Source organism: Propithecus coquereli, unplaced genomic scaffold (genome assembly GCF_000956105.1).
Source record: "Propithecus coquereli isolate 6110/MARCELLA unplaced genomic scaffold, Pcoq_1.0 Scaffold38, whole genome shotgun sequence".
Lineage (NCBI taxonomy): Eukaryota > Metazoa > Chordata > Mammalia > Primates > Indriidae > Propithecus > Propithecus coquereli.
The window spans coordinates 9232060-9259314 of NW_012149507.1; the positions used below are offsets into that span (position 1 = coordinate 9232060).

Here is a 27255-nt window from a genome sequence, read left to right on the forward strand (position 1 = left end):
CCTAGAAGGTGGCTCCCAGTAGCGCAACTGCAAGGTGGAACTGAGACAAAAAGCTGGAAAAGAAGAAAATGACAGGTGAAGGGAAAGGTCCCCTTGCCACCTCCATGTGCCCAAGCCAAAGGGCCCCAAACTAGACTAGGAAAGGTGCTGTCTCAGGAGCCCCACCCCAGGCAGGACCATTCTGACTTCTACGTAGATACTCCAGAAAGTCTGCAAACGTAGGGCTGGCCAAACCACAACGGTACCTGGCGAGGACTGTGCCTCCCTACGCAGATGCCTCTGGACTGAACAATAGGGTAATGTCCCGATAAACCCACTGTAAGTTGAAAATAATCAAGTCAAAAATGCGTTTAATACATTTAACCTACGGAACACCACAGCTTAACCTACCCTTCCGTAAACACTCTCAGAAAACTTTCAGTACAGTATTCAACCAATAGCATGAGGCACTCAACGCTGTTATAAAGTAGGCTTTATGTGAGATGATTTGGCCCAGCATCAGGAGAGTACGTACAGCACTCGACTGGCCCGGGAAAAGATCAAAATGCCAAGTGTGGTTTCTACTGAATGCTTTAGCACCATTGCAAAGTTGAAAAATCACAGTTGAGCCATTGTAAGTCGAGGGCCAGCTGTATACCATCTCCCACTACCATCCTGCACCTCGGTGTGGGCCAAAGACCAACAGCCTCCACATCACTGGGATGCTTGCTAAAAAAATGCAGAATCTGGCCTGGCATGGTGGCTCCCGCCTGTAATCGCAGCACTTTGGGAGGTGGAGGTGGAAGGATCACTTGAGGTCAGGAGTTCGAGACCAGCCTGGGCAACACAGTGAGACCTCGTCTCCATAAAAAAGAAAAATTGTCTGGGTGCGGTAGCACTTGCCTATAGTCCCAGCTACTCGGGAGGCTGAAGCTGGAGAATCGTTTGATTCCAGGAGTTTGAGGTTGCTGTGAGCTACGATGACACCACTGCACTCTAGCCTGGGCAACAAAGTGAGACCCTGTCTCAAAAAAAGAAAACATGCAGAAGATACATTCTGAGGGTTCCTGGGTGACATGTGTGCATATTAAAGTCTGGGAGGCACCATTCCTCCTTATAAACACAGGACATAAAATTGGGTAAAAAAAAATATATCACTCATCATGTAGAGAGTTGGTCTAAATTAGAGAAAGGTGCAGAGAAAATGTAGATGTTCTTTAATGCCAAAAAGAAAAGTACCAGCCTCTCACTGTAAGGTAGTTTTGGCATCTGTTTCCCTAACTGCCTCACTGAATTTTTTTTGCATGCACAAGGCCAAAAAAATTTAAACTAGAGCAAGCTACAGCTAATGTACAGGGTCCCAAGCACAGAGCTGACTTACAGAGCATCACCTCGGCCAGTGTCGATTAAGGTCGCTGCTCAGATGGGGCCTGTATCTCAGGTTCTCAGGCCATGGACAGAGAGGTGGGATGGGGGAGAGTCAGGGCTACGACAGTACTGGAGCATGATTCTCTACTGTAGGTGGGGGCCATGCAGCCATGACCTTGGGGACGTCCCATGGATGAGCATGCCTCCAGTTTGACTCACATTTATTGAGGTCACCTGGTGTTTATCAAATGTCTCACACTGGGTCTCACACTGGATTCTGTGGGCTTCCAGATGTTGGACAGAGACCCCTGGGGGTGGGTGGAAGGCACTTGGTGACACTGTCCTCCATACGGAGCCTTAACACGGAAGCTCAAAAGGGAAGGGACAGGAGAGGGCCATAGACTCAACCAAGGCCAAGGCAGCAGGGCTGGAAATCGGTGCTCAGGAATCAGCCTGGCACACAGATGACCGAGTGGGCCAAGATAGAGCAATTGTTTGGTCCCAAGAGTAAAGACCAAGATACTAGAACTGACAAGTTGGGTGCTTGGCCAGAAGATGGGTAGGAATGATATCCGGAACTCGTTACCAGGGCACCTGGACAGTCAGTGAGAAACCAGAGACATGAATTGCAATAGGCAGATAAACCCTTGGACCCAGTGTTCGACAAGGGGACAGAGCTCGACAGGACTTAATATTAACAAGCAGAGATCTCGTGCCGGCCCTGGGCTAGGCACTGAAAGCACCCATTTCACAGATGAGGAAAACTGAGGCGCTGAAACATTACATCACACTCCCAATGACACACGGTTACAGAGTGACAGAGGCAAAATTCAAACCCAGCTCTGTTTGATTCCAAAGCCCAACCAGCTGTCCTGCCTCAAGCTTAGGTGACAATAGAGAAACTAAGAAGGTGGAGCACCAAAGCCAGGCTGAGCCAGATGCTGGGGAGATGCTGCCCTGCCAGCTTCAGGTTAAATGGGGCCTTCTCCCTGCCCCACCCAGCCACCACCAGCCTGTTCCCATGCAGAGAGAAGGGATCCGTGGCCACAAAATCCATAGCATTGTCCTCTTGGGTATGAGTGGCCTCCAGATCTGATGTGTGGCACTTCTGGGCCCCCTGGTAGAATGTGGACTGTTTGGAAAACTTGCTTCTGTAACAGGTTAGCGAAGGGGCTTTGAGAGTATCTAGAAGATTACGAGCTGTCTGAGACTATTTATGCTCAGCCCCCAAATGTCACTGGCAGACTCCGACTCACCTCCACTGGCAGAGCGCAGGCCCCATGAGACGCGCTGAGAGGCACCTCCACGGACCTTACCCGCTACTCTAGACCACACGCAGGGCGTCCGCCACCAGACCCCCGGGAACCTACCACAGTGCCCAGGACACAGAATTCACCAAATACATGCTGGTTGAGTCTAATGAACCATCACAGAAGATCACCCCACTGGGCAGACGTTTCTCTGCTCCTCTGAATCAGTTCTCTGCTCAGCGTCTCCCTCAGGGCTGACTCCGCAGTCCGCAGCACCAGCTTCCCGCGCCCTCCAGCTGCCCGCTACTTTCTGGAAGGAAATCAGAGAGCAGGAGGGGACTGGGTCCAAGTGTGTGCTCCGCAGCCCAGCTCCTGCCCCCAAGAAAGGGCTGGTCGCGGAGTCTCACCACCGCCTCTTGACTAGTTCCTTCGCTGAGCTCACTTCAATGGCCCCTATCACACCAGCCACCAAGTTCCCGTTGTGACCTGCCCGCTGCAACAGTTGACAGAATAGGAAGTGCTGTCTCATCAAGCATGGGCAATCCTGAAAATGAGTAATTACTGTAAGCCGTAGTGGCAGTAGGGGGTCATCTACATTTCCGAAGCCTTCTGGAAACAAGCAGGAGGAATCATCCCCAAAAAAGCCAAAAATGGGCAGGAAAGGTCAGGAAGAAGCACACACCTCTGAAATAAAGGTAGTTTGGCTACAGTGACCCTGACCCTGAAGCAGCCCACCAGCCCACCGGCCCACCTGGGCACTGGAGGTCCCCAGGCCCTTCCCACCAGCTGCACTTGCCCCACCGGACATTGTGCCAGAACCCCGGAGTTTTGGGGGCTCTCTCATGAGGGGCTGCTTAGCATGAAAGATGACCGAAGAGAAAGCCCCGTGGGTCCACTGAGGAGGGTGGGTGGCGTGTTCTGCCAGGACCACTCACTATAAATTACTTTTTAAAAACTCTGGCTTCAAAAAAAGGAATTAGATGCCCTTTGAGGCATCTCTCAAAGGCCCTGAAGAAACCTACACACCGTTTTAGGAGTCTCAGCCAGGCAGCATTTTTCCTTAGGCAGCTGCCTTCTCCCATGAAATCAATTTTCATTTTTATTTGCAAAATAAAAACAAGACACAAATGGGAATAGCTCGCTTTCTCTGCTCCTTTTTTCTATGTATTAGAGAGAGCGACTTTCACTGGAAGCCTCGGGCCAGAACATTTTTCTGGGAAGAACACGAAGCCAAAAGCAGGAGGGCCGGGAACAGAAAGGACGATCTTTCAGCAGCAGCCCTTAGGGAGCCCCGAGGCAGCTGACCCTGGCGAGCAGGCTTGTGGGAAGGAAAAGGTTCTAGAACTGGGCAGACAGTGCAGCTTTAAGCAGGCCACCGGCCAGCCCATGCCTGCTGGGGGTCACAACAGCTCCCGTCAGAGGGGTTCCGGAAGACCCAATGAGAGGGACAGTAAACCTCTGACCCTGGGCCTGGCAAACAGTAGGTGCTCAATAAATGGAAACAATTATTATTTTTACCTCCACTGAATTTAACTGTTAGAAAAAAAACCCTGCTTTATACAGGAAGACATTGGAGCCCAGATAGGGCACCTAGGACCGCACGGGGACAGTAAGTAGCTCACCTGGGTTCTGTTTCTTTCTTGTTCCCACTGCTCTGGCAGACAGAGGCGTTGGTTACAGCTAAGGGACGCAAGAGCTGGGACAGGTGGTTCCCTAAAGAGGCACGGTGAGCTCTTCACCTAAGTGGCTCCACCTGTGGGCCGGCAAATGGACTTTGGGCGCTTTGCTGCTGCTGCCTTGAACCCAGCTCGCCCCAGGTGCTCCCTTGAGGGGCTCCAGTGAGGTGATTGTGAGACCCCGTGGCATCGAGGCTCAATGCTCAGAGTTCCTCAGCCCACCTAGCTCACCTGGACAGCGGTCCTCGAAGCCCGGCCTTGGAGCCCACTCAGGTGCCAGCCAAGTAGAGCCACCTGTTGGCTTCTCTCCCTGTCTCCTCCCTCAGAGGTTCCCACACAGAGGCTCAGGCGGTGACTCCTGGCTTGTGGATGAGGGGCAGGTGGGCTGCCTGACCTGCTGGTCTTCGTCCCCCCAGAGCCCAGCCCCCACTCCAGGGCAGAGCCTCCAACCAACAGCCCAGAGGGAGGGAGCCGCGCCCACACTCACCCCACGCCCCACCTGCACAGGGCCTGACACAGAAGCAGGTGCCTGACCTGCCACCCCCAGCTCTCAATCAGAGCCCAGTTAAAATTGCCGCTGGCCCCTCCCGGCTGACTTGAAGAACCGGGGGCAGTTTTGTGAAAAGAGCTGTGGCCCCACCTTGCTGCTGGGGAGGCTGTGCCACCTCCTTCGTCACCACCCACAGATGAAAGGGGCTGCCCTGCCTTGCCCCGAGGTGTGCCCTGCCGTCCAGCATAGACATGGTCTCGGGTCAAGACTATAGGTCACACAGGGATTTCAGTGCGTGTACCACACACCGCCGAGCTCAGCCCTCATGAGTCCTGTTCAGGTTCTACAGGTGTGTCCGATCCAAATCCAAACAAGCGCTCCTGGATGGGACGCCCCCTGCCCGCTTCCACTCCGCCGTGCCCGTCCCGGCGGGCCTCTTTAGGTCTGAGGATGTTCTGTTCCCTCCACGCCAACCCACCTCCAGTCTCCATCTTCTTCTCTCCAAAGGGGATTGCTTCCCTCTCCCCGGCAAGACATCCTTTACCTCCTGGTCTGTGCCCTGCGGTCACTGTCCCACTGGCTGCTCTCAGCTGCCTGTGCCCCGGCTCTCTGGGCCACCCACTCCCTGCATGGCTGGGCCTCTCCCTGAAGTCTTGTCTCTCTGCGCCTCTGCTTCACATCTGGGGTCTTCCGCCCCACTTCCTTCCTCAAAGCTCCCCTAGGTCCTCGGCTGCCACCTGTCCTGCTGGTCCCCTAGGGTGTCCTGCTCTCCCACATGTCACACAGCCCCTTCTCCTTCCCAGGTGTCTTCCAGCCCTCAGGACACGTGCCCATGTCACACCCCCTGAGCACAGATTGGCCTTCTCAGCACCCAGACTATCCCATGGTTTCAACTGAAAGTCCTCTGGCCACTCAATTTGGGAAGTCCCTGCAAATCCCCGTCCCTTTTGGGTATGGGTATTTTCCACAGCTGTCAGTCATTTAAGCCCTCGAGGCCTCGCTTTTGGGAGACACACTTTGTAGGAACCCACACGCCACAGCCATTTGGCCTCACCAAGCCCCCCCAAGAGGGTGTGTCAACCTTCCCAGAAAAGACAGCATGCTTTTATGTTTCCCATAGTATTCACCATTCAAAATTATTCTCGGAAAGTCTCTACCACAGTTTTAAATCAAAGAATAAGTCCCAGAACTAAAATCAAGACGCACAGAGGCAGAGAGGAGGAGAAATGGATATTGATTACATGAACTTTCCCAAATTGAAACAGTTCTTCTCTGGACTCCTGTTAGCAGAAGACCTGGGCTTTGACAGATTACTCTTGTTGCCAGTAAAAGTTTCCAAACACCAGTAATATTCAGGACCAAATATTTCTATGGAAAACTATTTTATGAACACTTGTCAAAGTGTGGTTTTAGCAGGGCCAGGTGCATCAGAATCATCTGGGTGCCTTTAGAAATGTAAATCCCTGGGAGTTCTAGAATCTGAGGTTGGGGTCTAGGAATCCCTATTTGCAACAAGTTTTCTGCATTGAAAGTTTGAGAGTCTTAGCCTCAAACTGTGGGCTCAAGGGTCGAGGGGCATAGCAAGCAATACATGGAAAGCAGTCAAAGATTCTGGTCCTAGCAGAGCCTCCCAAACTTGGATGAACTTGTTAAAACGCAGATGGCTGGGCGGCAGCTCTAGGGAGCTGGAGATTCTAGGGAGACAGAGTTGCTGCTCCACAAATCACATTTTCAATACTTTTAGAAGCAAGGAGCTGGAGGGCATGTTTCCCTTCCACCGTGTGCCTGTAGGGGTCTGTGTGTCTGTGTGTACGTGATACTACAATAATAAATTAAGCACCTTCACGTGGTGTATCTCCCACAATGAAATATTATGACGCTATTGCTTCAATAATGATTCTAAGCCTTACATAAACAATCGCTGCCCCCTTCAGCAGTCAGCTGGAAGGCAGCACACAAGAGCAGTTCAAAGAAAGGCTGTGACATCAGAGATAGTGAGATCTTCTAGCCCTTCAATAGCTGAATGAACTTCGGCCAGTTACGAAACCTTCCCGAACTACCGACGTTAGCTATAAAAGGGAGTTGACGCTGGGTCCTTTCTCAGGGGAGGTGACGAGGAGCACACAGATAATGAACACAAAGTGTGTACACGGTGCCTGGCACGTGGCACCGTCAGCATATGTCAGCCATGGGCATCAGACCATGCGGAAAGTGGGTGGGGGCCCCCCCCTTGGCCGCCGGGAAGGGGGCCGGGAAAAAGATAAGAAATATCTGTTTGGTCTTTATCCCTGGTTCTTGACACAGAGCTTCTAAAGCCCTTGGATTTCCTGAGTTACAGGAGCGCCTATTGGTTTTCATAACAAGCCCCTTTCAACCATACCTGAGGTTTCGCTAAGGAGGTGATGCTTGGGGGGCCCCGTGCGATTGGAGGCTTGGAAATTTCAGCCTCCCCCGCAGCCACCACCACACCCCCACCTCTGGGAGCGGAAAGAGGCTGGAGATTGACTTAAGCACCAGCGGCCAAGGATTTAGTCAATCACGCCTGCGTAATGGAACCTCCCTATAAAACTCTGCATCGCAGGGTTCAGAGAACGCGTCCAGGGAGGTGGCACATCAAAAAGGCACAGAGGCTCTGCGCCCCCTCCTCCCTTGCCTTGCCCTTTTGTGTCACTGTGAAATATATATTTGGTCTTCATCCCTGTTTCCTGACAGCTCCTAAGATCTTGGAATCTCCAGAGTGGTGTTTGTATGCTAATGACTGTGTGGCATCCTTCCGGACTTGCCCCAGCCTCCCTTTGGCTTCCATTGTGAGAGGCTGGCCCGGTGTGAAGGCAACAGGTCCTTACAGAGGGAACAATGAGCAGAAGCCACCCGTTCCTTGTCCATCTCTTCTCCCCCACCCAGGACAGGGGCACTGTCTTTTATAGCCGTGAATCATGCCTGCCGTGTATCCCAAAGTAAATGCTCCCCCAAAGTGGCTGTTAAGCTCCATCCACTTCTCTCCTCTCCAACTTCACCACAAAAGGGGACCCAGCCCCTTTATTCCACAAAGCACAGGCAGCACAAGGCTGTCCTGCGTAACGGAGGATAACGCAGGGCACTGGCTGAAAAACAGACCTACACCTAGCCTGGGGGCTCTGGAAAAGCGGTGACCACGCCCCGCCTGTCACCTCTCTCTGGAGATTCCTCGCCTCTGGCAACCCAAAATAAGTGACTGAGGCAAAGATCTCAATCAATGGGAGTTTATTAAGCCAAGTTTGAGGATGCACCCGGGAAAAAGACAAGCCACAGATGCATCTGTGACTTTTTCTGAAGAGGGATTTGGAAACTCAGTATTTAATGGGAGAGGCACACAGAAAGAAAAAGGAGGCGGTGGGTGGGCAGTGAGGTAAATAGTTCCATTCTTTCCAGACCCAGGAAATCTACAATTTATATAAGATAAGGGGAATGTTTGAGAGAAAAAGGGAGGGAAGGAAGCATCAATTATGCAGATATCCCTGGGTAAGTGGAGGAGTGAATGATCTTGTCCTATCTCTGTTCTGCACCTGGGAAGACAAATGTGTAGTCAACATGATTAGTGTGGAATCAAACAGACTTTAGTTTTAGGAGACTTAGCCTGCAGACCCAAAGTTACAATTTGCATGTCCTTGTTTATGGGAGGCCAGCAAGGAATTTCCTGTCGAATGATCTGTGGGAGCAGCCCCACAGGACTGAGGCCTTTTACCTTTCCAGGGGGATCTGGCTAGTGCATAATGTTAGTAACAGCTATTCATTTGGAAGAGAGTGTTGCATGACTCAGCCTCCAGGCTTGACCTCCCCTTTTGCATAAGGAGTTAGAGGGGTGTGGTCCTGAGATCTTCATTTTCCTTCACACCTATCTCCAGGCTCCAGGTCCATCATTAGTCCGTGCCCACCTCTCTCCCCACCCCAGGTAGGGAAGGCCACCTTTAAAGTACACAAACCACTTAAAAACCTCAGTCTAACACAAAAGGCCACATATTACACGATCCTGTCCATAGGAAATTTCCAGAACAGGCCAATCTATGGAGATAAGAAGTGGGTCAGTGGTTGCCTAGGTCAGTAAGGGAGAGCCGGGAAGGATGGCAATGGGTATGGGGTCTCTTTTGGGGGTGAAAACATTCTATTATTAGTGGAGACAGTTGCAGAATTCTGTGAATATACTAAAAACTACTGACTTGTACACTTTAAATAGGTGCACCTTAGGGCCTGCGAATTAAATCTTATGAACTAAAATAAAATCTTAAGGCTCCCCCTGACCAGCTGACTGAATGGGCCCCCTCCTGGCCAAGGGGATACCCTAAAACTAAATTGCCTGCTTCGGGGAGAGAGGTCAGACAGGCCTCATCATGCCCCCTCCCTTCCTGGAGACCTCCTTTGTAACTCATTAACAGGCCTAAGGCTGTGCAAGACACACCTGTAGGCCTTCAATTTACACAATAAATATGTCCTGTAGCTTGTCTCTGATTAACAGACCTCCATTAAAACATTCCAAGCCTTTAGACAAAGCTTCATGTCTTTAACCAATTACAAGTGAAAGAGTCTTTAAACTCATCTATAACCTGTAAGCACCGCCTCCTTCGAGATGGCCCACCTTTTCGGGCCAAACCAACGTATGCCTTCCATGTATTGATTTATGACTTTGTCTCCCTGAAATGTATAAAACCAGACTGTAACCCGACCACATGAGTCCACTTGCTCAAGGGTTCTTGGGCGTGGCTCCAGATCATGGTCCTCAAATTTGACTCAGAATAAACCTCTTTAAATTATTTTACAGAGTTTGGCTTCTTTTCCGTTGACAATCTCAATGAAGCTGTTATTTAAAAAAAAAAAAATCTCTATGTCTAAGAAGACACCTCCCTGAGAATAGGGAGTGTGTAGTTGCTTTCGGTCTCCAGTTGCCTAGAAAGTCACCTGAGCTGTACCTGCCAAAACAAGGGAGATTCTGCCTGAAGGACAAGTCAGTGCAGAGTCTGCCCTCAGCCCCATGGGTTTGGAGCGAGACCTCACCCCAGCAACGGGAGAGGCCAGCTTCTTCAGGACGGCAGGTTAGCCCTGCTGGAGGAAACGGAAACATCTGTAAAGAAGACCAGCACATCCATCTGGATTTGACGACTGAAGGAATGAGGAAATAAATGAAGGACCGATTGCAATCACTTGCCAAAGCAGTGAGAGCAGCCTGGGATAGAACCCAGGGTTCTGTCTCCCACTGGAGCCCTTTTCGCTAAACAACTCCACTTCGCTGCCATTTGTCATGCAAATCAACCGGCCCAGGCCGAGGGGTGCCTGCATTCTCTCTCTGAAGTTCCAAGGGCTTCCACGCTCCCTCCAGGCTCAATCAGGGGCCAATGGGCACAAAGGCCTTGCCTTTGCCAGTCCTGGGGGCCTTTCGCACAGAGCAGGAAATAAATGACTCAAATGTTCCTTTTGGCTCAGGCAATTGTTTAAATGAGATTTCGCCCTCTGCTGCCAAGGAAGGGGGGCTGTTCCTTCAGACCCCTCCCCAGCTGATCCAGGATGGAACTGGATGAGGTTTATATGCCATTGTTTGTTTTACTAAGGGTAAACCACTGCTAGTCAGGCCACCGAAAATCAGCTGAAAATCAGCTCAGCTCATCGGGGAGCACAGAATGTGTGCCGTCTCTGAAATGCTTCCAGAACAGAGGGAACCTCGTGCAAGCCCCACAGTGGCCTTCCCAGTGGTTTGCTGCCCAGTTCAGAGGACCCGGAGTTGTCCCGCAGGCAGCAGGTGCCCTGAGGCAAGCAGCTGTGCCCTGGGGCCCAGAGCTATCTGTGGGGGGCTTGTTTTCCCTGGTTGGCTCAGAACCCAGTGAACTGGGGGTGAGGGAGGTGGAAGGCGAATGCCCAGGATCGGTCTGGCAGTGGGAAGGTACCAGGGTGGACTGGTTTTGAAAATGACTTTGGAATCTTGGCTTAGTAGTGGGTGACCTTGGGGAGGTTTCCTGTCCTGTCAGGGGCTTGTGGGCCTCATCTGTACGACAGCCCATTCAGGGTGGTGAGGAGGAGGTGACACAACACGTAGGAGACACCTGCACTGTGTCTGGCACTTGATAAACGTTATTCGCTGGCCCTATACTCAGTCACACCCCAGGCTGGCCCCACCTACCTTCCACCTCATTCCACGAAACGTGACCGAACTTCCCCACCTCTGAGCCAGGCCGCCTGTCTACTCGGCCTCTCCAAACCCCAGCATTCCGTGGGGTGGGGGCAGAACACCGAGAGAGTTAAGAGGCGGGGGCTCCGGGGGGCTGGCCCCTCTAACTAGCCAGGGGCCTTCGGGAAGGTGCTTACCTCCTGTGTCTGTCTCCTCTGCAAAATGAGGCTGTCCCAATCCCCCAGCAGAGGCTCTTTGTGATGACTGAGACGCTGCACCCTGAGGCCCCCAGCAGGCCCCAGTGACAGGCCACACAGCCAGAGGGCACGCCTCCCTGCCTGGCCTTTCCTCAGCACCCATCCACATATCACAGACCACGTAGCTCCCGTCCTGCGCTGGCCTGAGAGCACCCCAACAGCAGGCCCAAGGGATGGCCAGCTGCCAGTCTGCACAGGGCCACCGTGTGGCCTCAGTGCCCTGGCCTCCCAGAACCAGCAGGGAGGAGGGTGGCATGTTCTGCCCATGGGGCTCCTTGATGTCATCCTGTGTGCCCAAAAGTGGCTCTCATTCATCCTCAACACAGCATCCATGGCCTCTAGGGGTCCTCAGACAGACTTCAGGGAGAATAAATGCCACCAAACTCTATGCTAAATGGGTATGTGTGTGATACTGCACAGTTTGGAAGAGCAATTCCTCACCTTTTGTCACATCCTCAGAAGAGTCCATCTTTGTTACCCTTCTCCGCTTTATTTCTTTGAAAGCACTTAACTCGCACTGAAGTTCTATCTCCCTGTTTGCTATGTCTCCACCGCTAGAAAGCGCTGGCAAGGCTTATCTCACGCGTGGTCATGTTCCCATACCCTACGACGGGGCCTGGCACATAGTGGGTTCTCAATATCTTTTGAATGAATGAATGAGGTACTTTGACCCGGAAGGCCAAGGGCTACAGATCCTGCCCTGCAATGGGGGCTGGGCAAGGCCTAGACAGTCTGCAGGGTCCTCCTTCCAGGACAGCGTCTGGGCTGGAGTGAGCTGGAGCAGACACGGTGCTCTGGATTCAAATCTAGTCATGGGAGGGGCTCAGGGCACCTGACAGGGACGGAATTCGAGGCTCAGAGTCCAGCCCACTTATCCCAGCATCTTCCAGAGAGGGCAGGGTCATGGGCCTCTGCTCTGTTTTCTATTGCTGTGTAGCATGCTGGCCCGAAACTTAGCAGCTTAAAATGTTATCATGTCTCATGCTTTTAGGGTCAGGAATTCACTCAGGAGCTGCTGCACTGGGTGACTCTTCTGCCCAGTCACCTGATGGCATCAGCCGGCAGACGGGCTGGGCTGCGTGGGGCCTAACAGAGTGCCCACGCCTGGTCTCCCCAGGGCAGCAGCCCAGGGCTCCCAGAGGCTGTCAGAAGACCAATACAGACACTGCAAGGCTGCTTTTGACCTGGCCTTGGAAGCCACGTGGCATTGTTTCTATCGCATTTTACTGGTCAGCCCAAATTCAAGAGAAAAGAACAGAACTATACAGCAGCATGAATGCCACTTGGGGATGGCACCTTTGGAGACCACAGCCTCCCTCTGGGCTGGGCTCAGGGACGGAGCCTGAAGCCAGCGACATTGGGTGGGGCCAGGAGAAGCCCATGAGCCTCACCCCTTTGACTGGCTCTCCCAGAGCAAGCATCAGAGGACCATTAAGTGACCCCGAAAGAGTCAGTTGACTTGCACTTGATCTTCTAGCCGATTCTATATTCTATTCTGATAACTTGTCCAAGGCAAATTCTCAGTAGAGACGTCATGTTTCAAGCATTACTAACCACTTACCGTATTATTACTGGCTTGTATTTTCATTCAGATCTGTGACTGTACTCCCTTCCTTGGGCCTGCAGACCCAGTGAGGGGAAAGGTGATCTCACCTGACACTGTTTCCCAGGCTCTGGAGGCTGCTGCTCTCCCTTCAACGTTCAAACCCCTCAGCTACACGAACATGCCAATCCCTGAGAAACCGAGCTTGAGAATCAACAAACAGTGGCTGGTTGTGCTGGTAACATTTAGGGGGACAGTTCAGGTGAGAGCAGTACCATTCCCAAAGTGCTCCTGCTGCTCCGACCCTGTGCATGGCAGATCTCAGACAAGCCCAGGGAGGAGTCTGGTGGCAGGAACTGGGATGCTCTGGGAAGCAGGCCCCAGACCCTGCCCTTCGGCAAAGGGAGGGACTATGGTCTGCAGGAAGAGTCACAAATGATCTCAGGGATGCGAGGAACCCATATCTCAGCACTTCTTAGAGAACTGACAACCCCCTGTAAAACATGGGGGCCTCATTTCTCCTTCTCAACAGAATTCTCCAAAGATTGGGAGAATGAGCTCTGAAAGACCTGGGTCCAAGTCCCAGCTGGGAGGCCCCGGAAAAGTTACTCAATCTCTCTGATCTCCTCAGTCAAATGGGAGAATGTCCCCTGTACTACCATTGGGAAGAATCAAAGACATGGAGCATGGAGCATACCTAGCGCAGTGCTTGGCATGCACTCAGCATTAATACCTGGTAGTCTTAAATACTACTATCGGGTTGGTAAGCCCAGTGGCTGCTGCCAACACCCATCTCCTCTGCTGCTTCTCTGGGCCAGTGTAGATGAACTGCTCTAGATCAGCACTGACCGACAGAGATATAGTAGGAGCCACATGTATAAATTAAAATTTTCTAGGAGCCACATTAAAAAAGGTAAAAAGAAACAGGAGAAATTAATTTCGATAGTATATTTTATTTAACCCAATATATCAAAAATATTACCATTTCAACATGCAATCAATAGAGAAATTATTATGAGGTATTTTACATTAAAACTATTAGTGTTAAAAATTGGTGTGTACTTGCATTTATGGCACATGCGAATTTAGGCCGACCCCACGGGAGTGCTCCATAGGCACAGGGGGCCAGTGGGGCCCGCACTGGATGGCCCCCCTCTGGAAGGCATTGGGTGGGCCCTTCCCTGTTTCAAGCTCAGTGGCCTGGGGTGGGTAGATGGAGTCTGGCCTGGGGTTAAGATACAAGAACTCCCTCCCCTGGGATAACAACAGCCTTTGCTGCAATATTCCCCTGCTGGGGTTGAAAGGAACAGAAAGAAAGGCAAATGTGACCAAGAAACAAATGGTTTATTTTTCTTTATATCCATAGCAGATTAATAATAATACACAATCATACAGAACACTGCCTCTCTTGACAGAAAGCATATTCTTCATTTGTACAAATAAATAACCCCAAACACCCTGGCTCTGACTAGGGGCCAGCAAGGACACAGGCTAAAAGGACTGTGGGGTTACTTGGAGATTCCCTGTCCAGAAAACAAGAGCTGGGGGGACCACAGAGATGGGGGCCGCCCTGTCATTCAGACCTCTGGGCTCACTTGCATTCAGAGCCGAGCACGCGAACTTGGACATCAAGATGGTAGTTAAAGCTGAAAGAAAAAAAGCCCAAGAACAGAAGGAAACAGGATGGCATATTGAAGAAACACCTTATCCTGTGCCTCTTGCTGGTGTCAAAACAGGAAAAGACTTGAGATTTTAAAAACAATGGGACTTTGGAATGCAAATCTAAAGACCAACAAAAATAAAAACACCCTCGCTAGAGATCCTTTTTTAAAAGGGCCTAAAACTTTTCAGCAAAAGTTTTTGAGGTCAGTCCTGCTAGAAACAGGACAGACGGGGCTTGATAACTGCATGGTTCTTTCCAGCCTTAGGAACCTCCGTTTGCTTAAATGGCACTTGGAAAGGCAGGCATAAGATGACATTTGGACAGATGTCACTTTCTGCAAGTAGAAAAGCACTGGTCTCAGTTGTATAGAGTTTTGTGGGAGAAAAGAATATTCTACTTGATCCTCAGCCTACAGAAAGTTTGACATCCTAGATGAGGAACAAAAGCAAGTTGAAAACCATGTATGTGTCAAGGTCGCTCTAAGCATTTTTACCTTAAACGACAAGCAGAGACCAGGAAAAGACAAGAAAATGAATTCAAGGTACTCGAGTTCCAAATATACGAATCCATTCCTATTTGTTTCATTTTCTTTTTCTTTTCTCAACAAGTTGGGGAAAATGTGCAGAAACAACGGCCACTGACTGAGGTGACGTGATTCTTCACAGGGCTGAGAGCAGACAAGGCCTATTTCCTGGAGGCTGAAGGGGGGTCGCCACCAGTGACGTGGGTACTCAAAACTACAGGGCCCAGCTTCTGCCGGGGGAACTCACTGGTCACCTCGAAATGACCAAAACTCTCTGACACCTGGCAGAGTAGTAAGATATTTGAAAAAGTCATTATAAGCAGAAATATTTAAAGTAATTATTTTCTTAAACTTTCTTGGTGGGTTCAAAATCAAATGACCATTTTGTGTAAATTCACTTCCTTTGACTCCTGTAGAGGCAAGGTATAGTTTTTTATTTTGTTTTGTTTTGTTTTGTTTTGTTTTTGAGACAGAGTCTCACTCTGTTGCCCGGGCTAGAGTGCCGTGGCGTCAGCCTAGCTCACAGCAACCTCAAACTCCCGCTCAAGCAATCCTACTGCCTCAGCCTCCCGAGCAGCTGGGACTACAGGTGTGCACCACCACACCCAGCCAATTTTTTCTATTTTTAGTTGCTCAACTAATTTCTTTCTATTTTAGTAGAGGCAGGGTCTCACTCTAGCTGAGGCTGGTCTAGAACTCCTGACCTCAAGTGATCCTCCCACTTTGGCCTCCCAGAGTGCCAGAATTACAGGTGTGAGCCACCACACCCAGCCTGTTTTGGGTTTTTTGTTGTTTGTTTGTTTGAGACAGGGTTTTACTCTATTGCCCAGGGTAGAGTGCAATGGCATCATCATAGTCCACTGCAACCTCAAACTCCTGGGCTCAAGTGATCCTCCTGCCTCACCCTCCCAAGTAGCTGGGACTACAGGCGAGCGCCATCATGCCTGGCTAATTTTTCTACTTTTTGTGGAGATAGGGTCTCGCTATGTTGCTCAGGCTGGTCTCAAACTCCTGGCCTCAAACAATCCTTCCACCCAGCCTCCCAAAGTGCTAGGATTACAGGCATGAGCCATTGTGCCCAGCCAGCATAGGGTTTTCATTCAATTTTTAATCTGGTTTGAAAAATACACTTCAGTGTTCAATGATTTGAAACCTCCTCTAAGATATCGAGGAATTAAATGGATTAAAAGTCTTAAGGAATATAAATATAAAAGAGTGTGTGTGTATGTTATATACTGTTTGTTTTTCTCACTAGCCCAGGGAGGACATCCGTCAGTGCTTACAAACCCTATTCCCGCTGGTGGTCATTTAGTACCAGCTTAAACTAATGTTGGATGAAAAGTGTGCAGAATTCAACGCCATCCATATCCCGCCAAGTTTACAAGAACCCAGAGAAGTTTAGAAGCAGGAAACACTTCAGAATTCTCACTCAGCCTCCCTCTCTGTCCTTGCCCCAAATGGACACCCTCACAAGCAATTTTTTGTGTGCTGGTACCCAGGTGGGGGTGGGTTCTCGGCAAGTCAGCAGGACAGCACGAAAAGGATGTCCCCTGAGGAGACTCCAAAGATATAAAAACACAAAACAAAACAAAAAATATAAAACCTCACCACAAAAATAACTGTGTGAGGTAATGCATTAATTAGCTAGATATAACCATTCCATAATGTATATGTACTTCAAAACATCATGCTGTACATGATAAATACATACCATTTTATCTGTCAATTTAAAAATAAAAAATGAGGCTGGGCACAGTGGCTCACACTTGTAACTTCAGCCCTTTGGGAGGCCGAGGCAGGAGGATCGCTTGAGCCCAGGAGTTTGAGACCAGCCTGGGCAACATGGTGAGACCCCATCTCTACAAAAAATAAAAAAATTAGGCAAGACATGGTGGCACACACCTGTAGTCCCAGCTACTTGGGAATTTGAGAATGCAGTGAGCTGTGATCATGCTACCACACTCCAGCACGGGCAACAGAGTTAAGATGCTGTCTCAAGAAAATAATAATAATAAAATAAATTTTTTCAAAAATGAAAAAAACACCTCGAGCCCACTACCTCAGGGTGTCAGCTGTGTTTGGTGGAAGGCGCCTGGTATCCAGAGGCCTGCAGGTCAGTCAAGGTGAGCGGAGCCATCCCAGAAAAATGATCGAGAGGGGGTCTCAAAACGGGAGGACATAACACAGACTACTCCTCCGCAGCAGCCCGAGACCCCCAGGAAGAGCTCTCCTTGCAGCGTCCTGAGGCAGTGTGGCCTTTGCATCCTCATCAGCACATTAGACTGGGTCGAGGCAGGAACGGGTCTATCGCGCTGCCCACCTGGCTTCACTGTCCTTGCATTCCTCTTTCTGCGACACTCAACAGGGAGCTGTGGGGCCGGGGCTGCGATCCCCAGTGGCAACCTATGGGTCTCCTTTTCTGGACTGTCTTCTTCAGAAGCCCCTCTGCTCTGAGAAAACCAGCAAGGCCTCTCCAAGTCCGCCAAGCAGGAGGCTGCAAACAACAGCAGAGGGTCAGCTTTCCACTCCCTCGGGGCCAGCTGAGCTGCCTGGCACCCTCATACAACAGCGCAAGGGGATGCCGTGCCTTGTTCTGGGACTGTGCCTCTCTCGCCAGCCCAGGAACTGCCCCTGTCACTTGGGGCAAACCTCAGGTACATGGGGAGGTGAGAGGGCTGGGAGGTGGGCTTGATCCCTCCCTCAGGGAAGAAGTTGACGTGTCCTGCTCGCCCTGACCGGGTGGGGGTGACACGCTTGGGTTAATGTTCTCTGGCAGAGACGCAGGAGAAAGGCTTCCTGCAGAGCCGCCTGATGCTTTCGCCAAGGAGGGTTGATGGATATGAAATCATGCAGGTATCCATAATCTTAAAAATTACTAAGGCGACAATCTCAGAATCTTTTCATTTCATTTAAACTGATAGAACATTTAAAGGTGAAAATACAAATGAGGAATTCTGAATTTCCCACTAGCCCAGAAAGAAATATGGTCAGTGATTTGAAAATGAAAAAGTAGTGGGAGAACTGGAGACAGTGAGAAAAGAAGAGCTGAATATTTTAACATGCCTAAAATTTAAGACATCAAAGGTCTCTCCATTTGCTATTTTAAACCTCTCAGTAGACAGTCTGGGGCTGGTGTCTATCTGAATCTTGTCGTTCTTCTTCTAGAGCTGGGGCTGGGCCGTCTCGAAGGGATCATGGTGTTGGGTCCCTGATGGGGAAATGCCCCTTTTCAGAGGTGCCGACAGCCCTTTCAATCGACCCTTTCCTTCCTGTCCTCCCCCACCCACCCCCGCACCACCCCAGGCCTTCTCTGTGCCCACTCATAGCACATTCTGGCCACAGTGCCTTCGTATTTCTAGCATGCTTGGGGGGCTGAATATTGAAACACACATATGCTGTTCACATTCCATTCCCAGTAAAAAATGTTCTCTATGTGGGTGACCCTGAGATACAGGTAACTTGTACATTTTCCACTTTTAGGACAGGAATGAGTTGACTGTGCGTGAGAATATAAAAACATTAAACTTTAGAAGCAGGCAGACCTGAGTTGGAGTTTTGGCTCAGGCATTTATGAGCTAGGTAACCCTGTATGTTGTCCAGCCTTTGTTTCCCATCTGTCCCATGGGAGCTGATCACATCTGACAGTCACTGTGAAGCTTAGAGATAATAGACCAGAAGCAGCTCACCCCTGCACTTGGCCAACAATGGACAGGCAATAAAATACGATTGTTTGTTAGCAGAATGCACTCCCAGAGCAGCAACCCCTCCTCAGTGGTCTTCGGGGCTGGCTACCCAACCTCTGCCTGAAGACGTCAAGTGAGGCACACGGCCATTGTGCAAAGCAAGCCCACCCCACTGATGATGGTCGCAGCCACTGGACTCCCGTGAGTCTCCACAGGCGTGTCACCAGTGGAAGCCACTGGATTTGGCCGGGGACGGACTGAGACATGAATCCTCCCCTCACTGACCCACTAGCCAGTCCTCACACTGACCCTACAGCGGCTTCTTAGAACCTCACCTGTGAGGCCAAGTTCTGCTTTCCAGAGCAAGACAGAACAAATCTTCAACACTCTAGAGCTGGGAAAATCTCCCTGACCACCAAGATCTCCCCTCTCTGCACGAGGGCAGCAGGAGACACTTGTCAAGGAGCCAGTCATGGGGAAGGCGGGGCCGAGGGTTAGGAGGCTGTCCCCCACCCGCTAGCAGCTGGGAGAGGAGACGGGGACCAGGGACATGGATGCCTCGTGCCTGAAGCTCCATATTAGAATGTATGTTCCTCTTTCCTACAGAACATACAGTGATGCTAGATCGATCAATTCTATTTAACTCACAACAATGTAGCTGCAATTAATGTCTAGGCTATGAACTAAACACATGTCTAAGGACTTTCCTAAATCTATAATCATCACGGATAGCATTGCTTCTGTGAGAAACTGTTCCAAAAGACTGAATTTAGAAACATCCTCTTCGTGAAGTTGGAGTCTGGCGCAGGACCCAGGAGCCGAAGGGTTCTATGGCCTCTTCTCTTTGGAAAAGACATGCCTGTGACGGGGAGGCTGTTCCTTTCGCACACGGGCTCACTTCTAAAGACCTGGCTTTTCCTTTCAAGCAGACCCCTCCTTCCCTCATGTCCCTTTGAGAACGCATACGCCATCTTGTCACGTCCCTGGGCAAGTGCAGAGTCGCCATGCCTGGATGCAAGGGCTGCATGGAGCTTTGGGTTTGGAGGGTTTTATTTCTGCAGATGTAACCGGGGCTCAGTCATTTTACACAGTTTCCACTAATCCTCCTTAATCACCAGGGAGAGGACGGGGGCGGCTGGCCCCTTGCCACTTTACTCCCACAGCCTCGGAACAATGCTGGAGTGTAATAACCTTGCATTTCATCCCTTGGCAGAGCTATTTTATGAAACACCAAAGCAGCTTAGTAAATGCTGAAATGAAAACAAACCTTGGTTCAGTTTACTGTTAAGAGAGCCAGGGAGGTGAGCTTTGATGTTGTTTTCTAAACAGCCAGAAACGCTGGCACGGGCTGCAGGAATCTTAATAGCATTACAACTATTTAAGTCAGAGCTTGACTGAACTGTTTGCAAATCTTGTAATCCCCGTCATTCCTGAAATGAACAAACTTCATGTAACTAAGGCATAAACATCAGACTGCAGAGCACACACGGCCAGAAGTTTCTGTCACTAGCTTGTCTTCCACAGGTTTATTTTCAGTGTCTCTCGACCTCTTCTCTTTTCTCCTGTGGCGGACCAAAGGCCCCATCTCAATGTCACATGTCTTATGGTGGTTATTCAATTAATTCCAGTTGAGCCCGTTGGACAAAGGGCAGAGACTGCATCCCTTTCCTGGCTGGGGGCCCCGCACCTAATGCAGCACCTAATAAATATTTATCCAATGAATGACTGAACTGTTACATTTGCTCGCCCTTCTCCCACCTATATATTCCAAACTATTTTTTCTTTTTTCTCTTTTCCTCACCAAAGCATATCTGCCCAGTGTTCCTCAGGGCCTTGCTGAGGGACAGTTCATAATCTGATAAATTGTGATAAAATTTGAGAGGTAATAAGCAATAGTTATGAGAAGGCTCTTCTTAGATAGCAATATAAAGAGGAGGATTCACATTTTTTAATTCAAACAGAAAACTGATCAATTTCAGACACTGTGATCCTAAACCTAAAGGCATTTTGGAGTGTGCTGGGGGAAGTTCTTTTTCCATCCCTAAATTCATTCTTCCTATACATAGATGAGGGCAGTCTCCATGAAGTCCCCTAAAATTAAAGGGATAAGACATCTTTACTCAAAGGTTATATAGGATCATTTTCTAAAGGCCCTTGGTGTTGGTGAGGTCTATGCTAGGATCAACGTGGTTGACAAACCGTGTCAACGGGAGGCTCGGTGAATGATGGGCAAAAGGGAGAAGTTGATCATGAAATCCTTAGAATAAGGAAGTTGCATTTTGGCTCTTCCTTTCTGTCCTCATACCTGAACTATTCCAAAGAGAAGGTGACTCTCCTTGTCTCTAAAAGGGGATTCACAGAGGAGGTACCACAGCTAATTCTACTTAACAGGGATATTGCTCTCAGTTCAGAATCTCTCTGGTATGTGTTGAATCTCCTTTGCTGAAATTTTGAAATAGAGAGAATTAGTATCAATATATATCACAAAACTGTTAATCAAAAAATGAGTAATTAAATATGAATCTGGATATTTAAATTACTGGGCTTAAAATGGATTGTTTTTATAATAATTGGCTGGACAAGAGTAGTTGCCTTTAATTAAAGACTTTAAAAATTGACCAGCATTGGGTAGTGAAATTTATAATCATTTTTTTGTTTCATATTGTTTTTTTGAGACGGGGTTTCTCTCTTTTGCCCTGGCTAGAGTGAAGTGGCATCATCATAGCTCACTACAACCTCAAACTCCTGGGCTCAAGTGATCCTCCTGTCTCAGCCTCCCAAGTAGCTGGGACTACTGGCGCAAGCCACCACGCCCGGCTAAGTTTTGTATTTTTTTATAGAGATGGGCTCTTGCTCGTGCTCAGGCTGGTCTTGAACTCCTGGCCTCAAACGATCCTCCTGCCTTGGCCTTCCAAAGTGCTGGGATTGCAGGTGTGAGCCACCGTGCCCGGCACAATACAGCATTTTGAGGGCTGGCCGCTCCCTGTTGATTCAGCAAGTACGCAGTGCTAAGCCAAGAGACACAAAGGGGAATGAAACACGTTCTCTCCTAGAGCTGCTCACAGCCTGGTGGACGAGACGGAGCCTGCACACCTACCCATCACTCAGCACAGCAAGCGCCTACAGAGCAGGACACAGACACTGAGGGAGGGGAGAGACCCCTGAGGAACTGTTTCAAGAGCTGATCCACCTCTCTCATTAGGAGATAAGCAAGTTCCTTAAGATCTGGCTGAAATTTCAAATGGTATTTTCTCCACTAGCCCCCATGAACTTTAGATCAGTGATGCTCAACTGGGGTGATTTCTTACCTACCCCCTCCCCAGGGACATTTGGCAATGTCTGGAAACAGTTGTTACAACTGAGGGGGTGCTCCTGACACCTACTGGGTTATTGTCTGGCCCCCAATATCGACAGTGCTGGGGATGGGAAACCTACTTCAGATGGCCTGTTCCGTGCAGCTAAGCTGTTGCCCACCCAAGAGGAGGATACTGACATATGTTTGAATACCTATCCTCTACATGGTGATGTCACTAGACTCAGGGACTTTCTTACCTCTGTAGCCTCAGAGCCCAGACTTGCACTTTTGTGGAAAGAATGAAAATACAAACAAATGGATGCCGGGATATCAGCTGGGACAGGGTCCCCTAGTCCCAGCCAGCCCAAGGGCTGGTGGAGGCCATGCTGCATTGGAGCACACACCCACGTGAGGAGGCAGCCTCTCCTCATTCCAGAAACTGCTTCTGTGTACGAGTGCAGGCCCAACGTGAGCAGCTGTTCCACATTTTCCGAAGAATCTGGAAATCTGGACTTGTATGAGGAAATCAGTCAATTTCTAAATGTTGATGACTAATTTAAAATTTGAAAAGCAAAACACAAGAAACAATAACTCTACAGGCAACACAGTAGGTCCAAACAAAACACGCCCGCTGCTCCTGTGTGACTTCTAATCAGTGTAAACTTCCGTGTGACAGGGACCAGCCGCCCCTGCCCAGGCTCTGAGAGCTGATCACCTGGCCACAAGCAAACACACCCGGTGCCTGGACAGGGCAGACCAGCTCTGTGCAGGACAGAAAATCCGAAGCAGAGTCTGTTCCTCTTCTGGTGGTTCACTCTGTGGTTGGAAAAATCTTTGAGGCTGAAAACACACCATCTTTAACCTCAAGAATTTTCAAAACCCAGGAAATTCCAAAGTCAAGGTTCCTTTTGCAATAATCACACATTCTGTTTCCTTGATTTGGGTACACTCGGCCTTCTTTCCATTTTGTCCAGGGCATACCATAGAGAGCACAGAGCGTGAACAGCCTGGAGACACGCCTCTTGCAGACTCCCGCCTCCTGAACATTCCGGCTTCGCACTCCCTTGCACGGGAGAGCTGTCTCCCTCTCAGTGCTCACTCTTATTTCTCACGCTCAGCTCAACTCCTGGGGCTCTTCGGTTCATTTTGAAATTCTGTACAAAATATGGTCAATGAAGGCTCATTTGTAAGAAAGAAGAATGCTGTCAAGAACTTAGACTAACACTATGAAGGTTAAGGATACAGACATTTGGAGAAGAGTCTCAATAATAATATAAATATATTCACATTTATATCAATATAAAGATCTCAGGATATAAATGTTTTCTCTTTGACGTCCCAAAATGCAGTTGCGTTTTGGGACATCAACCTGCCTACCGTTTATGTCGCCCCTTCCCAGAAGGAGCAAGCACAGGATCAGCTCCCTGCCCCGGGGGCCCTAGCTCTGGTTACAAATCAGGGTCTCACTGTGGGCACCTCCTGCCCTGTCTCCCCAGGTGAGAAGGGCCCAGTCCTCTCCCACCCCCCACCCTCCACCCTCAGCCTCGCTAACCCTCTCTCCTCTGCGTAAAGCCCAGTCATGCCACTCCCAGGGCCCTCCTGCCAAGTGCTCCTGTCCTCTCTGCCTCCGTCGTCTCGTCCACTGGGCATTCAGTTACTACCCAATCCCACGAATTATCTTTTTGACTTCCCTTTCCTCTGAAAACTCCTTACGTGTTAGATGATATCTTATACTTCTTAATGGCTTCCACGTACTTTGCATATAGCAGTCACTCAATATATTTTTAACCAACTGATAGAATTATAGCTATAGTAGGAAAAATCTAAGACAATGAGATTTTTTTTTTTCCTAAAAATGTTGTACTGGACATTCTCAGTTTGCAGAGTCAGCCCCTGAACAGGAATTAGAACTGTCTTGTTGCGGGTAACGCTCCTTAGGTTTTGCTGTCGAATTGTCTAGATGCTCTTTATAGAGGATCACACAGGTGGGAACAGGAACATTTAGGCCAATTTCCCCTGCAGCGCCCACATGAGCTTCTACCTGTACACTCTTTCAAGTCAGTTTGAGCAGGTCACCAGCCTTTGTGCACAGAAACCTAGGTTCGAATCCTAGTCCCGTCACCTAGAGGCTAGAAAATCTTGGGAGAATCGCTTAATGTCTCTGAACCCCAGTGCCTTCATCTTTAAAACATGGATAACTTGGAGGATTGTAGTAAATGAGATCATATTAGTATTAAAATGCCTGAAGCATAGTAGTTGCTCAATAAATGGTTATTATCATTAAAAGGAAGAGGAGGATACAATGGGAGGAGGAAGAAGAAGGTGTAGAAGTATTTCCTAATCTTTCTTTTCCTTCCATTTTTCTTCTTGAGGCAGGAAATGTCCCCATTAGCAGCTCCTGAGAGAGGTTGGGAATCCCTTTTTGTAGTGCGGTGAGCAAAAAATATTCATTTCTGTCAGTGTGGGATGATTTAGACATGGCCTTGCCCTCAGGCAGGGCAATGAGTACTACAGACACCACAGAGGCAGTGATTTTTCACTTTTACCCAAGAATGGCCCCTGGCACATATTAGGCCCTTGGTAAATATCTGTGCATGGAATGAGCCTCTCCCAGCCCAAGGCCACACGGATGCAAACTCACCTCTTGGCCTCCCCCAACATGGCACTCCACAAGGCCGCTGGTCCTGCCCCTCACATTTACTCCAGCTGATGTTTACAAACACTGTTCCTGTGGCTACAACAGCCTCCAGGGGCATTACCCACCAGAAGTCCTAGGCGATGGGAGGCTGCCATGGGCACACCTGGGCACCAGCAGCCAGCATGGTGGTCCCTGAGTCAAACAGGTGACAACTCAGCAGGTCTAACTTGCAAATAAATGCGAAAAAATGGGAGGCGGGGCCAGCTATTAGGATTTCTCTGATCACAGGCACAGGGGAAAATTACTTATATTCTAGAACCAGGCTTTACTTGAGCAAAGCTAAATAATATGCTTTTTCTTTCCTGATCATACTGGTGAAGAGAGTAAAAATCTATTCTAAAACTTGTCTGCACTTCGATTTTATAGTGTTCCTCTGAGAGGGACAAAATCCTGCCAAACGATCGATCCAAACAGGAATGGAAATAAGCATTGTCTTTGAGTGTTTTTCTTTTTAAAACAAAGAACAGGAGATCAGTAAACAGCAACAACAAACATGAATTATTCTACATATAATGTGTCGCAGCCCCGATTCAGGCAGGGCAGGCAGTCCCCGGTCACAGGGAAGGAAAGCTCTGTGTCCCCAGCCTGGAGGCCACAGGAAGACCCACGAAGGACTGAACAGTTCATGGGTGATGCGTGTGAGGCGCCACTCGACGTGGTTTCACCTCAGAAACGCTGTCATGGCTGGGCCCCCAGATCTAATCCCTCCCTGCAGTGAACAGCGCCCACCGCACTTGGGACGTCCGTCCCTGCCCAAATACGGCACTGTTCTCACCGTTAAACCACACCGCGGTGACTTCTGGCAAGAGCAGTTGAGAGAGTGAAGGCTGAGAGACTCTGACTGTCACTTGATGCTTTTCTGAATTGTTTTAAATGTCTTACAAATAGCATGTATTACTCTATTGTTTAAAAACACATACGTGTGTTTTCTCCACACGAAAGCATGCCCATTGATGAGGGCTGCATCGAGCAGTTTCAGCTGTTTAAACTCTAATCACTTCTCCCCTCGCCTTCGCCTCCCCTGCAGACCACAACCGAAACCCTCGGGAACGGACCTACTGGCTGGAACAGCAGTGATCTGGAGTGGACGAGATTCTCAGCTCTCCAATGGGCAGAGCCTTGTGCAGACAGTTCAGAGGTGAAACCCACACGATTGCTTCATTCTGGTCCTCATGTGGTCGCAACCAACTGGCCCCCAAACCAGAGGCACACAGGCCCTGATAAATTCAGGGAGTCTGTTTGCTGAGCCTTTCTCGGCAGCCTGGGAACACCCTGAGTCACTAGTCAGCCCAACCCTCTTCCAGACAAGGCTGGGGAGGGCTGCAGGGCAGGGCTGTGTGGCCTTCTCCAGGAGGCGTGTCCTGAGCAACCCTCACAACTGCCACAACCCCTCCTGGAGTCCTGCAGAAGGCAGGTCACAGAGTCCCAAGCATGCCCTCCCCACAGCCACCCCCCTGCCTCAGCCATCCCGCTAACCTGCCCACCTGCCCCCATCTGCCCTGCTGAATGCCCTCCTCCTCCTCCCCAGCTCTCCGTACACCTCAGGGCCCAGTGCACCCCTTCTGGGAGGGGGACAGACCCTAACAGGCAGAGATGAAAGAACAGGGTCATGACAGATCAGTTGGGGAGGAAACAAGCAAAGTGACAGGAAAGAGCTAGTGCAGCATGCACCGGGTGTGGCCAGGGACGCCTCTCCAAGGTCACCTTGATATGGAGACCTGGGGGATGAACAGTCAGGGGCCAGCTGGAAGTGGGGAGGAAGGCTCGGGCTGGGTGGATGGGCCCAAAGGTTCTGAGGCAGGGATGTGTGCACTGGATTAAGGCGCAGAAAGGCTACCCGTTCCCCAGACCTCCAGCCAGATTTAGCCGACAACCCACTCCTCTCGCCACCCTGAGGTCTAGAAGGCACCGCAGCTTTTGCATATCCAAACCAGTGCCCCACACTCTCCATTGCCACCTTGCCAAGCCCTGCTCCTCACCAACTATCCCTCAATTCAGTGACAGGCGACCTCATTCATCCAAATGCTTGGGCCCCAGACCTAGAAGGCATCCTGGACTCCTCCTCCTCTCTAACCTATGGCTTCAGACATCCTGCCACATCTCACCACCTCCACTGCTGTCCTCCAGGCTTAGCCATCGTCACCTTGCGCCTAGGTCACTGCAGAGGATGGAGAACCCACAGACACAGAGGGCTGACTGTATATATACAAATAGCGGTTTATACACACACACACACACACACACACACACACACACGTACATATAGTGGTTCACCAGCAGTGCTACTCCCGTGAGGATGAGTGGCTGAAAGGTACTAGTGAAGGTCTGTTTTTTGGTCTGAATACTGGTTACACTATGTATGGAATGTCTGTTTGTGAAAATTAATCAAATGTATATTTATAATACATGCATTCTTCTGAATGTGTATTTATACACTGATAAGAGGTTTTTCTTTTTTTTAAAAAAAAGAGGACTTCACTAATATGGGATTTACATTTAGATGGTGACATACACCCAACACACACTCCCTTTCTTCAACGTTTGAAAGAGAAAAACTCAGTATCCTCTGCAGTGAGCTATGATCGTGCCATGCTCCAGCCTGGGTGACAGAGTGAGACCCTGTCTTTTAAAAAAAAATTAAAAACCGGCCGGGCGCAGTACCTCACGCCTGTAATCCTAGCACTCTGGGAGGCCAAG

At 49.7% G+C, this 27255-nt stretch overlaps 1 protein-coding gene across 1 annotated transcript in view; it reads right to left on the reverse strand.

The window, feature by feature from the left end:
- Positions 1–16812: 16812 nt before the first annotated feature.
- TMEM241 (transmembrane protein 241) overlaps positions 16813–27255 on the reverse strand; it is a 101210-nt gene continuing 90767 nt past the window's right edge. Inside the window, exon 15 of the mRNA XM_012652108.1 lies at positions 16813–17376. Within this exon, the coding sequence (XP_012507562.1) occupies positions 17316–17376 (61 nt within the window). The 3' untranslated portion in view covers positions 16813–17315. The remainder of the gene's footprint in view (positions 17377–27255) is intronic.